At 50.0% G+C, this 12,994-nt stretch overlaps 2 protein-coding genes across 3 annotated transcripts in view; both read left to right on the top strand.

The window, feature by feature from the left end:
• The window catches only part of Mecp2 (methyl-CpG binding protein 2), a 77,403-nt gene extending 74,827 nt beyond the window's left edge, over positions 1–2,576 (top strand). The window contains exon 4 of the transcript XR_008219222.1: positions 2,404–2,576. The gene's annotated coding sequence lies outside the window, so the exon portion shown is untranslated. The remainder of the gene's footprint in view (positions 1–2,403) is intronic.
• A 46-nt stretch (positions 2,577–2,622) lies between these two features.
• On the top strand, positions 2,623–12,356 carry Irak1 (interleukin 1 receptor associated kinase 1). 2 transcript variants are annotated; one of them, XM_052742295.1, is made up of 14 exons: positions 2,623–2,881; positions 2,959–3,126; positions 3,293–3,424; positions 3,538–3,641; positions 3,829–4,017; positions 4,266–4,330; positions 4,709–4,823; positions 5,647–5,765; positions 6,187–6,394; positions 6,783–6,848; positions 8,231–8,299; positions 8,894–9,275; positions 9,737–9,886; positions 10,943–12,356. In XM_052742295.1, the coding sequence occupies exons 1-14, from the start codon at positions 2,746–2,748 to the stop codon at positions 11,002–11,004; spliced, it is 1,965 nt and encodes a 654-aa protein (XP_052598255.1). In that variant the 5' UTR covers positions 2,623–2,745; the 3' UTR covers positions 11,005–12,356. The 2 variants fall into 2 exon arrangements, with proteins under 2 accessions (XP_052598255.1, XP_052598244.1); XM_052742284.1 differs by having other exon boundaries at positions 8,231–8,467.
• Positions 12,357–12,994: the final 638 nt, after the last annotated feature.

The raw sequence follows: 12,994 nt of genomic DNA, 5'->3' as shown, positions 1-12,994 counted from the left end.
GGAGGGAAGGGAAGCCTGACTTCATATGCTGGCCTCCCTGGCATCTTCCTCAGTTTGCTGTCAGTACTTTCCAGGCACACTGCACAACTTCCGACCAGTTGTGGCAGTGGCAGCTACCAGGTCCTGGTGTGCCACAGTGTTTTTTTTTTTAACACCTTTCTCCTCAACTCTAACTCCTGTGGCCAATAGCAGCTATGACATTCTGCATGACTTCTGTGAGTGGCTAACTTGCCTTCCTGACCAAGCTAGGGCATGCTGAGGAACTTCCCTAAGGGATCCCTAGTGTCACTGGCTTCCTCTAAGAATATGAACCTTCTGCAGTTGCCTACTCATTGTATCTGTCCGCTTAGGCTGATATGAGCTTGAGGAGAGGATAATGGTTTGTCACATGCAATTGTGGGCACACCTACTAAAAGCTACCTTGAAGTCCTGGCCTTGAATGTTAAATGAAAGGGTTGAAGATTCAACATATAGATATGGAACATCTACTGTGTACCAGGCCTATACCAGACACTGATAGTCCCCAGTACATAAAAAGGACCAAATCCCTGCCCCTAGAGCTTAACTTATGCACACGATAATTTTGAGTACTGAATTTGGTGCATCTCGATAATGACTGGCCCATGAGAAACCACTAGAGGCTCAGCATATGGTTGACCTCTTGAGTTGTTTGTTTGGCAGGGTCCAACTTCTAGTCTAGGCTGACCTGGATCAAGTGTGATGGGTGATCTGCCCCAGCCTCCCAAATGTTGGAATTATAGGTGTGAGGCACCATGCCCAGCTTTGTTTTATTTATGAGAGGGTCTCAACTGTGTGGCTCTGGCTGGCCTGGAACCAAGCTGGCCTTGAATTACAGGAATGCACCACAACACCTAGTTTGACCTCATCTTGAGAGTGGCCAAAATGGCTGTGGTTTCAGAGAAGAGGCCAGAGTGGGAGCCAGCCATGGGCCTTAGGTAGACCTTTCTGGAAACATACTCTAAGTTTCTTAGAGGACAGGCTACTGAGAGGCAACTCTTTCCAGTTAGGATTGATATGACAAGAGAGTCTGTTAGAGAAACTGGTCAGAAGAAAGCTGTTGCTTTACAAACATGCTTTCAGCTGGAGAAACAAGGAAGGCCAAGTTGCTGCCTATGGAAAGTTCAGAGGTGTAGAACTCCAGCAAGCTCAAGATGTGCCCAAGAGAAGAGTTACGTGGGGTTTAAGAAGCTTTCCCCACAGCTTTTTATGTTCAATCTTGTCAGGAAGGGCTATAGCAGGGGTATATGCAAACTCAACTTCAAAAACAGAATGAGAAGTGCTTTTTAGAAAATCTAAAGAGGTTTTTTTGGGGGGTTGGTCATGGTCTCGTATCCCTGGCTGACCTGGAACTCACTATTTAGACCAAGCTAACCTCAAATTCACAGAGATCCACCTGCCATTGTTTCCAAGTGCTGGGATTAAAGGCGTGCACCACCAAGCCCAACAGCAAGGAGTTCTTAATGGCTTAAGGCTGTTGTATGTAAGTTCAGGTGGGTGGGCAGAGGCTGGCTATGCCATCTTCCAAACAGCCATAAAGAGCTGGGACTCTATGGGAGGGCTATGGAACTTTGGGAAGGTCTCCTATAAGAAAGTGATTGGTGATTTGTGCCCAAGAAAGACCACATGAGCAGTGAGCCCTATCAGAGCCATAAAGTTCATGCAGGTAAGTGGTATTGGCTAATGCTAAGAGTAGTGGACTCAGGGGAAGAGGACTTCAGAGAGTAGAGTGAGACCATGGGAAAGTAGTGTGCACTGAGGTGTAGGCCATAGAGTGACTAAAAAAGCCAAAGAAATCCCTGAATGGAGAACATTAGAGGAGTGGGCAAGAGACACTTACGTGGTGAAAAGGTCACAACAGGTGGTGTCACTGACAACTGCTCTAGAAAAGAGTAGGGGAAACTGCTAGACTGTAGTGTCCTCATGAGGAGAAGTGCAAACTAAGCCAAAAGTGTGACAGAAAAAGGAAAGAGATGGCAAGAGCTGGACATCATGCACATGGGGACAGAGCAAGGCCCTGTTAAGAGACATAAATGTGTTGGCTGGCGAGCTAGCGAGGAGCCTGCACAGGCAGATACTGTGAAGATCTAACACTTGCCCAGCTGCTGGCAGGTACCTGGAGGCGAGGATGGAGGTGAAAGGGTGGGATTTAGCACACAGGCCGTGGCATGGTGTGCGATCTTCAGACCATTCTCTGACCAGATGACTAGAGTCAGGCAGACGGCCGTTTTGTGACCCACATTTGACTGTGTCCTACCAACATTTTAGCTGACTCTCCACTGCCCCCCAAATAAAGCCAAAAGGAGTCTCTCCGTGACTTTCACCAGGCTTGATATAAATTGCCTTTATAGACCATTATATCTTTCCTATGCCCTTTGTCTCCAGAACTGGAAGTCGTTCTTCATCCTGCTCAGCCCTATTCAGACGGTTCCCACTGCTGGAAGCCCACCCTCGTGTAGGACCACAGTCTTCGGTTCTTTCGCGGGGGACGCCCTCCTGCCTAGCAGAGATCCTTTCCCCGGTCGAGGGCGGCGCGGGACGCCCCCGTGTGGCCGAAGGCCGCGGAGGGCAAGATGGCGGCGGTCCGGAGCACCGCCTCTTCCGCCCTGCCGGGCGTTGCACGAGGCCGGCTTGAAGGGGAAGTGAGTCAGTGTCCGCGGACCCGGCCGGCTTAGGCCCGCGCCCGCCGAGGCCCCAAGAGGCCCCGGCCCGGCGGCGGCGGCAGCCATGGCCGGGGGGCCGGGCCCCGGGGAGCCTGTGGTTCCCGGCGCCCAGCACTTCTTGTACGAGGTGCCACCCTGGGTTATGTGCCGCTTCTACAAAGTGATGGACGCCCTGGAGCCCGCCGACTGGTGCCAGTTCGGTGGGTGACGGCAGGCCGGCGTGGGGTAGGGGATCCGGGTTTCTGGCGCTAAAGCCTGACGTTTCCCCACCCCGCAGCGGCCTTGATTGTGCGCGACCAGACAGAGCTGCGGCTGTGCGAGCGTGCCGAGCAGCGCACAGCTAGCGTCCTGTGGCCCTGGATCAACCGCAACGCGCGCGTGGCTGACCTCGTTCACATCCTCACGCACCTGCAGCTGCTGCGTGCGCGGGACATCATCACAGCCTGTGAGCGAGCGTGGCCCCAGGGACATTAGGGATGGGAACCCACGGGAGGTGACGGGTACAGAGCCTCCCGAGACAAGAAATCATATGGGAACCCCTCCCTACACAGAGAGAGAGACAGACAGACAGACCTGAGTCACAGCCCTCCTTTCCTTCCTTGTTATTCCAGGGCACCCTCCTGCCCCTGTTCTACCCCCAAGCACCGCTGCTCCAAGGCCCAGCAACATCCCTGCAGGCTCCGAGGCTGAGGACTGGGGCCACCAGAAACTGCAGTCCTCTTCCTCCACCTTCCTCTCCCCAGGTAAAAAGAACCTGGGTGTTGGGCTTGATAGGCCTGAGGAAAAGGCCACCATGACTGTTAACGTGGCTGTAGACTGCTACTGGCTTCTGCCTCTCACTGGCATCTTTATGAAGCTTTTCCAGGCTCCCAGACCTTTTCTGAGCTAGAGTTCCTCCCGGTTCCAGTCCCTGCTCCCTTCAAGCCACCACTGCCATCTTCAGCCCCGTCCTCTACCAAGGTAGGTGTCCTTTAACCCCCAGGGAAAATTCCAGACAAAGAGGAAGAAACTCAGCCGTTGGTGTACCACAGAGCCCACAACAGCACAGCCAGGTCATCTGAGAGACAACCAGGGTTGAGGGGAGCTTGCAGCCTGGACCAAGGGGAATAGACAGGGTCCTCACCTGATCCATGGTCTCTTCCAACAGCCAAGCCCAGAGAGCCCAGTGTCTGGCCTCCAAAGGACACATCCCTCCCCATTTTGCTGGCCCTTCTGTGAGATTTCCCAAGGCACCTGCAACTTCTCTGAAGAGCTCAGGATTGGAGAGGGTGGTTTTGGGTGCGTGTACCGGGCAGTAATGAGAAATACCACATATGCTGTGAAGAGACTGAAGGAGGTAAGTATAACAGTGGAGTAGCCACCTGGAAGACAATCCATTAATCCTTGTTTGTCCAGTTTCTCCCTCCATCCACCCTCACTTCTGCAGTCCCTTGCCTCCAGCCTCCCCAAGCAATTCCTTCAGTCCTCTGATTCCAGTTCAAGGACCCCAAGCCTTCCATTGTTATGGGCCTGGAAACAGCTGGCAAGCTTGGCTCATGCTGCCTACTTTCCCTGCCTCTTACCCCATCGTGTCTGGGGCTGCAGGAGGCTGACCTAGAGTGGACTGTGGTGAAACAGAGCTTCCTAACAGAGGTGGAGCAGCTGTCAAGGTGAGCCTAGGGGGTCCCTCTTGTCTGGGGGCAAAAGGAGAGAGCCACACCAAGGCCTTATCAGTCTCTCGGACTGCAGAGCACAACACCTGGCTCCCTTGGGCCCTCAAGGCCTTGCCAGGCCCAGGTGAGGGAACATCAAAGGCTGCCCACCCAGCCTGGCCTGATGAAAAGAGAACTAAAGAACTCAGACTCTGCCCAGTGGTGGTGGTGCACGCCTTTAATCCCAGCACTCGGGAGGCAGTCAGGCAGATCTCTGTGAGTTCGAGGCCAGCCTGGTCTACAGAGTGAGATGCAGGACGGCCAAGGCTACACAGACAAATACTGTCTTGGAAAAACAACAACAAAAGAGAACTCAGACTCCACTCCTCGTAACAGGTTTCGTCACCCAAATATCGTAGACTTTGCTGGCTACTGTGCAGAAAGTGGCTTCTACTGCCTTGTTTATGGCTTCCTGCCCAATGGCTCCTTGGAGGATCAACTGCACCTTCAGGTAGTCGCAGCTGCTTTGGCATCTTTACCAGCCTGGTCCCTTAGTCTATGTCAGGCAGGACCTGGGCTTCTGGCTCCCCTTCAAATTGAAGGTTTCTTTCTTCCTTTTTATTTGTTTGTTTATTTGTTTGTTTGTTTGTTTGAAACAATGCCTCACTACCCAGCCCAGGCTGGCCTCAAACTGGCAATTCTCCTGCCTCAACCATCTCTGTGCTAGAATTATAGACATGTACCATTATACCCATCTTGGCCCTGGATTTTCCATACAACTCTTCCCTCTGGCCTCTCCCCAGCTGCTCCTCTAAAGACGGGTTATTGGCTTTGTAAGCAGAATAGATATAGGATTTAGTCCACATAGCTTTTGAGGAATGGGGATTAGTAGAGACAGACTGTCTAACTGAACCCTAGGTTGAGCCATGTCTGAGTGTCATACTCACAAGCCACCATACATACAGGGCAAGAACTTCCTTACTTCTCCGTTAAGTTGTGTTAGGGAAGGGTAGGGAGAAGGGCATCAGTACTTTCTGTGCACTCAGGTAAACCTGAGCCCTTTGGATTCTGTCCTGAGTGCTGAGAAATGTTCCCTAGCTATTATTCCAGCTGTAGAATGCTTGCCAAAGCCTTGGGAATAGCTTTAGTTACCACTTGCTCATGAATTAGGTCATGGACAGTCTTGCTCCTCATTCTCCAGAAAGGAAAACTGAGGCTCAGAGAATAAAGTGGATAGCTTGCTCCAAGCCACAGAACGACAGGTGAGGGGAAGGTTGGGAATCAAAGAACAGATGCCCCCAGCTGCCCCTGTGCTTCCATCTTTGCCACTCCAGACCCAGGCCTGCTCCCCACTCTCCTGGCCTCAACGACTGGACATTCTTCTGGGCACAGCCCGGGCTATTCAGTTTTTACATCAGGACAGCCCCAGCCTCATCCATGGAGACATCAAGAGGTGAGGAGGGGCTCAGAAGGACTGTAGGTATAGCTAGGAGAACAGTGACCCCTGCTCAATAAGCAGTCCTGTTCTGAGTGCTCTGTGAGATTTGAGATTCCTCCTGCCCAGTCCTGTGGATATGGGGACAAATGCTGCATGAGACCTCAGAGCTGAGAGTACTTAGGGCTCTGAGCACCCCTGCATGGTGTAGGTATGGAAATGAAGCCAGTAATAGGCCTCAGTTGTGAGCAGAAGCCAAACTATGTTCTGGGACCCTGGGACAGCTAGCCCTCAGACAGCTGGGATGCAGTGTCAGCCACTTTCCATATTCATTGTGCCAGGCTGGTAGTCTTTAGTCTAGTTTATCAAGGCCACTCGGGTATGGGGGACAGAGAAGGCTAGGACCATCCTAAATTGGTGCCATTCTTCTCTCTCCAAGTTCTAATGTGCTTCTGGATGAAAGACTGATGCCCAAGCTGGGAGACTTTGGCCTGGCTCGTTTCAGCCGCTTTGCAGGGGCCAACCCAAGCCAGAGCAGTACTGTAGCCCGGACTTGCACAGTACGGGGTACCCTCGCCTACCTGCCTGAGGAGTACATCAAGACAGGCCGGCTGGCTGTGGACACGGATACCTTCAGCTTTGGGGTGGTGAGCCACCAGCCCTTCTGTTGGCTTGGGGAGGGAAAATCACCAGTAAGTAAAGGCAGAAAAGCCCAGAGAGTTCTAGGCTTAGGTCAGTGAGAAGCTAGCATAACTTTGGCCCCAGGGCCTACCCTGCCTCAAACAGCTCCCTCCCCCCTTGCACTAAATTGTGTTTGTAATTTTGCATCCTTTTGCTTCATATAACCACTCTTAATTGCTTAAGCATTGGTCCTATAACATAACTCTGTCCTTGCTAGGAGGTAGTCTTTACCTGCCTGTCCCAGGGCTGCTCTCCTATCAGTCCTGATCCATCCCCACTCTACAGTCCTCTTTTCTGCACATAATACCTCCCTGCTAAGACCTAGGGTGATGCTCTCCATCCCACCCTCTCTAGGTAATACTGGAGACCCTTGCTGGCCAGAGGGCTGTGAGGACACAAGGTACCAGGACCAAGTATCTGGTGAGACTCCTGAGGTGGTGCATGGAGGGAGAGATGGAGGGAGGGAGAGAGGGACAGCAGCAACCAGTGGGTACAGCCCCAGAGGGTGGAATGATACACATCCTTTGCAGTGCCCCACAGCAGCCTGCCACTGCTGGCTCATCTTTGGAAGTGGGTGAGTCTCCAAGCAGTTTCTTTTACCTTGCTTGGAAAAACCTGTCTTTCTTCTGTACATGGGCCTTGGGGCTAGGGATATAACCTCAGTGGTAGAGTGATTACCTTATGTGCAAGGCCCTGGGTTCCATCCCCATCAAAGGGGGAAAAAAGAATCTTAACAGGTCCCCCCTCTGCCCTGGGCTGGGGACAAAGAAAGGGACATTTCTGATACCCTAGGACCAAAGCTGCAATGGAACTCAGAAAAGGCAGGGCCTAGGAAAGGCAATGGGAAAGAGTTAGTCAGGCTTTTGTACAGATAGCTCCAAGCTATCCTGACCCGTACCCCTACATTCCTGTCTGCCTTGCTGTGCACTGTGGTGAGGCTAAGAAACTTAAAGCCTAGCATCTGAGCACATGCTTTTAGTCCCAGCATTCAAGAGTCTGAGGCAGGAGGATTGCTGGGAGCTGGAGCTATATAGCAAGACCCTCTATCAAAAACAACACATTTAGTTGATTATGGTGGCACATGCCTATAATCCTAGTGCTTGGGAGGCAGAAGCAAGAGGATCAGGAATTCAAAGTTATCCACAGTTACATAGTAAGTTCAAGACTAGCCTGAGCTACATGGGATCCTGTCTCAGATAAACAAACATACAAAGAAGAGACAAGAAACCTGGGTTTTAGTCACATCTTGATAGTGGCCATGAATCAAAGTCTGCTTTACATTGAGCCTCAGGTTCCCATATAGAAAACAGACACTAACACATAAGCACTGTTTCAGCAATTCCTGGACCCAGAACATGCTTGGCTAATGCTGGGTCTTCACCTTTTACAAAGCTGTACATCTCCCATTGCTTCTCCTAGATGGGTCTATTTTTGTCCACTGTTGGGCTCAGCGGAGGATTTAACCCAACCAACAAACTATGAACCAGACTGTACCTATACTTCCTTCCTTTAATCTTCTGCATCCATTAACACACCCTAGCTCAAGTGCCACTTCTCAGGCCCTATGGGCCTTGCTAACAGACTAATAAGTTTGTTGGCATCTGTTTCCCCCACTGCAATGGAATGTCAGGTCTGTAAAACAAGGCCCAGAGTGTTTGGTTTGTAGCTGTTTTCAGTAAATCCCCAGACAGCATTGGGCACACAGTGGGTGTTTAATGAACCTAGTGAAAAAAGACTGTAGGAATGAATGACAGTGGTCTGGAAGATTTGGCAGAGCCATGCTCACAGTATTTGTCCTACAGAAAGACCTGATTGAAGATGAGGCTGAAGAGGCTGGAGTGGCCCTGAAAAGCACCCACCCCACTCTACAGGTGGGTGTGGCCACAGATGCTTGGGCTGCTCCAATCGCTGCCCAGATCTACAAGAAGCACCTGGACTCCAGACCTGGACCCTGCCCACCACAATTGGGCCTGGCTCTGGCTCAGCTAGCTTGTTGCTGCATGCACCGTCGGGCCAAGAAAAGGCCCCTCATGACCCAGGTAGCCCTGGTGAAGCCAGCTATCAATGGAGACATAGTGGCCAGCCAGAAACCTCAGATTCTTATGCTGCTTGATAGCACAAGCTACACTGCCTGATCTATTTACAGAGGCAAAACTCCCAATATTCCTTGCTTGCCCTCTGGCTCTGTTTTACTCTGCAGAACTAAGTGGTGAAGGGCTGCTGCTTTGCTGGGTGGGGCTCAGATCCCAGTCACAGGAAGAAGGAAAGGGTTCTTGCCTCATGGGGGTGCTGTGCCACTACCTTTGTCTTTTTCTCTTACTTTTTACATCTTATTCTGAACACAGGCAAGTCTAGGACAACCTGGAGCAGCTCTGTAGTTTGACCACAGGGTGTCACGTCTGGGCTGCCCTGCCCAACTAGGAGCCCCAGCTCTGCCCATTCTGAGAGCCTCTCTTTCCACACAGGTGTACAAGAGGCTAGAGGGGCTACAGGCAGGGCCTCCTTGGGAGCTAGAGGTTGCTGGCCATGGCCCCCCTTCCCCACAGGAGAACTCCTACATGTCCACCACTGGCTGTGTCCAGATTGGGGGTGAACCATGGCAGCCTCTGGTAGTGCCCACAAGAGCCCCAAGCCAAACTGCCCAGCAACTCCAGAAAAGCCCCAACCAGCCAGTGGAGAGTGATGATAGTGTTCCCGGCCTGTCTGCTGCCCTGCACTCTTGGCACTTGACTCCAGATTGCCACCCAAGCCCATCATCCTTCAGGGAGGCTGCCTGTACCCATGGGAGCACCACTAGAGAATCAAGTTTGAGGAGTGGCCCAGGCTTCTGGCCCATAACCATGGAAGGTAACTCTGGGGATGGGTATTTAGAGGTGGAACAAGGATCTCCTTTGACAATAACCTATTTATTCCCCACCCATGTCTTCTGGGCAGAGGGATCTAGGGCCAAATGTTTGGCCTACTGTGTCCTTAGCAAGCTCAAGGTCATGGAAAGGGCCACAGAAAGTGGCTTGGTACTATCTTTTTTCCCCTTCCTGGGCCATCCTCCCCACATGGGTGAGAAGAACTAGGAACTCCCTTCTTAGCCCTTCTCCCCACCCCATGCCTGAAGTCAAAAGAAAAAAAAAAGGCTCTGCCCAGGCAGCCTGGGAGCCTCATTTGTAGTGTGATCCCCCTCCCAGCCTGGGCTTCTGTGGAATTCTGCCCTGCAGCCAACATCACTGGCACTGGAGGCTAGGAAGACTCTGGAGGCTAGAGTGTCACTCAGGGTTGTCAGGGACAACTAAGAGGTTACTCTCTCTGCCCAGGCACATCCAGGAGCAGCTCCTCCTCACTGTCATCAGAGCCACCACAGATCATCATCAACCCAGCCCGACAGAAGATGGTACAGAAGCTGGCCCTGTATGAGGAGGGAGTGTTGGATAGCCTGCAGCTGCTGTCATCAGGCTCTTTCCCAGGTACCTGGGGATACCCCAGCTCTGATTGCTAAAGAGTGGGCCCCCAGAAGAGCCTCCCACCTCTGTCATACATACATGTACATAAGCTCATACACTGCAGCTCCAGGACACACAGGCATACTTCCTTGTTCCAACCCTAAACAGCAGAACATTTGTTCTGGCAGCACAATTAAGGTCCCCATTCTCCAAGAATGTAGGAAAGGCAGGCCATTCCCTCTAATGGTGGTTGGCAACCAGCTTGCACTCAACATCTGTCGAGAGATACTTGACTCGATTCCTTACTCCGCAACAACAGCACATTCCTTCTATCTGAGAGTCTCTTCCCTCATGCTCCCAGAAAATGTGAAGTCCCAGCAGGAATTTTCCACTCCAGGTACTATTTGAAAAGCTGCTATTTAGAAAAAGCCTTAGCTGGGCATGATAGTGTGCCTGTAAAGGTCATCCTTGGCTACATAGAAAGTTTGAGGCCAGGCTAGGATATACGAGACTTTGTCTCAATAAAACAAACTAGCAGGCTGGAGAGACTCTTCAGTGGGTAAGGACGTGTACCGCTTTTACAGATGACCTGGCTTCAGTCTCCAGAATTCACATTAGGTAGTTCACAACCACTTATAACTCCAGTTCCAGGGGATCTGAGTCCCTCCTCTGGCCTCCACAGACACCTGTGTACATATGGTGCACATAAAACTCACTCAGACACACAAACAAACACATACACACATAGAAAAATAAATATCTTATTTTCAAAAAGTGAACTAACAAAAAGAAAAAACTTAGTTCCAAAGAGTACCCTGAGCTGGGCAGTAGTGACTCACACCTTTAATCCTAGCATTTGATGGCAGATGCAGGTGGATCTCTGTAAGTTTGAGGCCAGCCTGATCTACACAGTGAGTTCCAGGACAGCCAGGGCTACACAGAGAAACCCTGTCTCAGACAAAAACAAACAGAAAAAAAAGAGTGCCCTGTAAGTTCTGTAGTCATGGTTTAGCCTTCAAACCAGGGCGTTTGAAAGATGAATTGTCTCCAACTTGCTAAGAGGTATTTTCTCTTCCATAGGCTTGGATTTAGAACCTAAAAACAGACAGGGGCCTGAAGAAAGTGACGAATTTCAGAGCTGATTTATTCACCCAGGCATATCCTTCAGACTCAGATGTCAAAGTTCTCATGGTTGGAAGTTCTCATGATGTGCAACCTCCTCAGTAGCCCAAAGGCATCAGGTGTGGGGCCTACCCTGGTGAAGGAGAAGGAGTGGTGGACCTGCTGTTCTCAGGGTGTGAGCACAGGCAGAGCCAACTGAAGAGCCTGCTAGAAGCTGATAGGGCAGGCCATCTCAAGCCAGCATTTGGGAGCAAGGCAAGCAGAACACCTAAAGGGTGGGGTAGTACATGGCAGAAGACTGCTAGTTACACAGGCCCCATGGAGGCAAGTGGGGCTATTTGTATGGTGGGAGCTGGCTCCCTTGAGAGCTAGACAAGGTATCTGCAGCCCAGGCCTGCAATAACTGTTAGTCCATCCCTCTGAACTTCCCTAGAGCCCCAAGAGAAAGTAGCTATTGTGCTTGTAAATTGCAAAAATGAGTGCCTTACAGTTCAGTCCACTAGCTAGAAGTGAGCACTCTGAGAGTCTCCCAAGAGTCCAGTAGAACCTCCTCCCAATCTTGGATGGGTATGTGCAGGCCTTTACCAGATACCTGTGAGCTGGTTTCATGTGATTGCCTACTAGGCAGATTATCCCAAAACCCTGCAGGTGAGCTGTGGATACCCCAGATTGAGCTGTAGACCAAGGTACTGATTGTGGCAGAAAGGTCTAGCAAAGCCAAGCTTTGTGGTACCCAGACAGTGAGAAGCCCAAAAAGCAGAAACTGAGAGCAAAGCAGAAATTATTTGAAGAGGGAGGAAGGCTCCATTTTAAGAAGCAAGTTTTTGTGTCACCAAGTGTCTTCAGAAGTAACCCAGGGTTATAGCCCAGGCTTACAGTGATTCTATGTTCGAGTCACAAGTCACACTACATGCCCCTGTGAAGCACTGGTAACATCCAATTTGTCCTTGAATAAAATAAAAGTGCATTTCACTGTCTGGTTAAACTTGTAGTTTGTTGCACTAAAAGCTTTGTGCTTTTCTAATTCTTTGGTTCTTGGGTGTCCAGCCAAAACTCAGGCCCCCAGCAGCTTTTCCATTCTCTTGCCACACCCAGACTAGGGATAGATCCTGTGCTGCTACCCTTGCTTTCATGCCATTAAGTTTTTTCTTATAGGTATTAATGCTATTAGAAATGAAACTTTCATGTCCTAATTATTCATCAATTATATATAGAAATATAATTAAGTTTTGCCTCTGATCTTTATTCTGTGATCTTACTTAAATGCACTTACTAGTTCCACTTGTTTAGGAATGACTATTCTGGGATCGAGTGTATACAATCTTCCCATCTAAAAATAAAGACAATTTTACTTCTTCTTTGCCAACCTTTATGATTTTTAGTTTTCTTTTCTTTGTAGACAACATCTCACTATGTAGTCCTGACTGTCCTGGATTTCAATATGTAGACCAGGCTGGCCTCAAACTCAGGAGATCTGCTGCAAGCCGCAGGAAAATGTAATGGAATTCAGCTACTATCACAAAAGCTACTACTTGGAAAGGTCAAGGACTTGTCCAAAGGTCAAGCCATGCCTTAAGAAGTCTTGGTGATATTTTAGCTTTTATATATATTATATATATTAGCTGGTTCCTACAGTGATTTTCTTGTAATGCTATGAGTACTTCCAAGAACTCCTAACAGTGTATTTATCTAAAATACCTATAAATCATCCAAGGCCAAACGATCTCCTGAACTAAGGTGGAAACGACGCCTGTTCCCTACGTCAGATAGATAGCTTTATTTCTTGTGCTATCTGAGACCCTCCTTTTCTATTACTAACACTATAGATTCCTAACTTCTTACCTAACCACTTCTAGGAATGTAGACTGAGCACACAGATCCCCTTCTTGATATACTAACCACTCATTAGCTCTCAGTTGACCTCCTCCTTTAACCTCTCCATTTTTGGGTTGTAAAAGAAAGCCTGATGTGTCACTGCCTGAGGAAAATTCTTACCTGCCTTTATGACCC

The sequence above is a fragment of the Peromyscus californicus genome, unplaced genomic scaffold (assembly GCF_007827085.1).
Source record: "Peromyscus californicus insignis strain IS unplaced genomic scaffold, ASM782708v3 Scaffold_10__1_contigs__length_136768540, whole genome shotgun sequence".
Classification (NCBI taxonomy): domain Eukaryota; kingdom Metazoa; phylum Chordata; class Mammalia; order Rodentia; family Cricetidae; genus Peromyscus; species Peromyscus californicus.
Note: the sequence above shows the minus strand (reverse complement) of the source record. Positions and strands in the feature narration are given on the sequence as shown.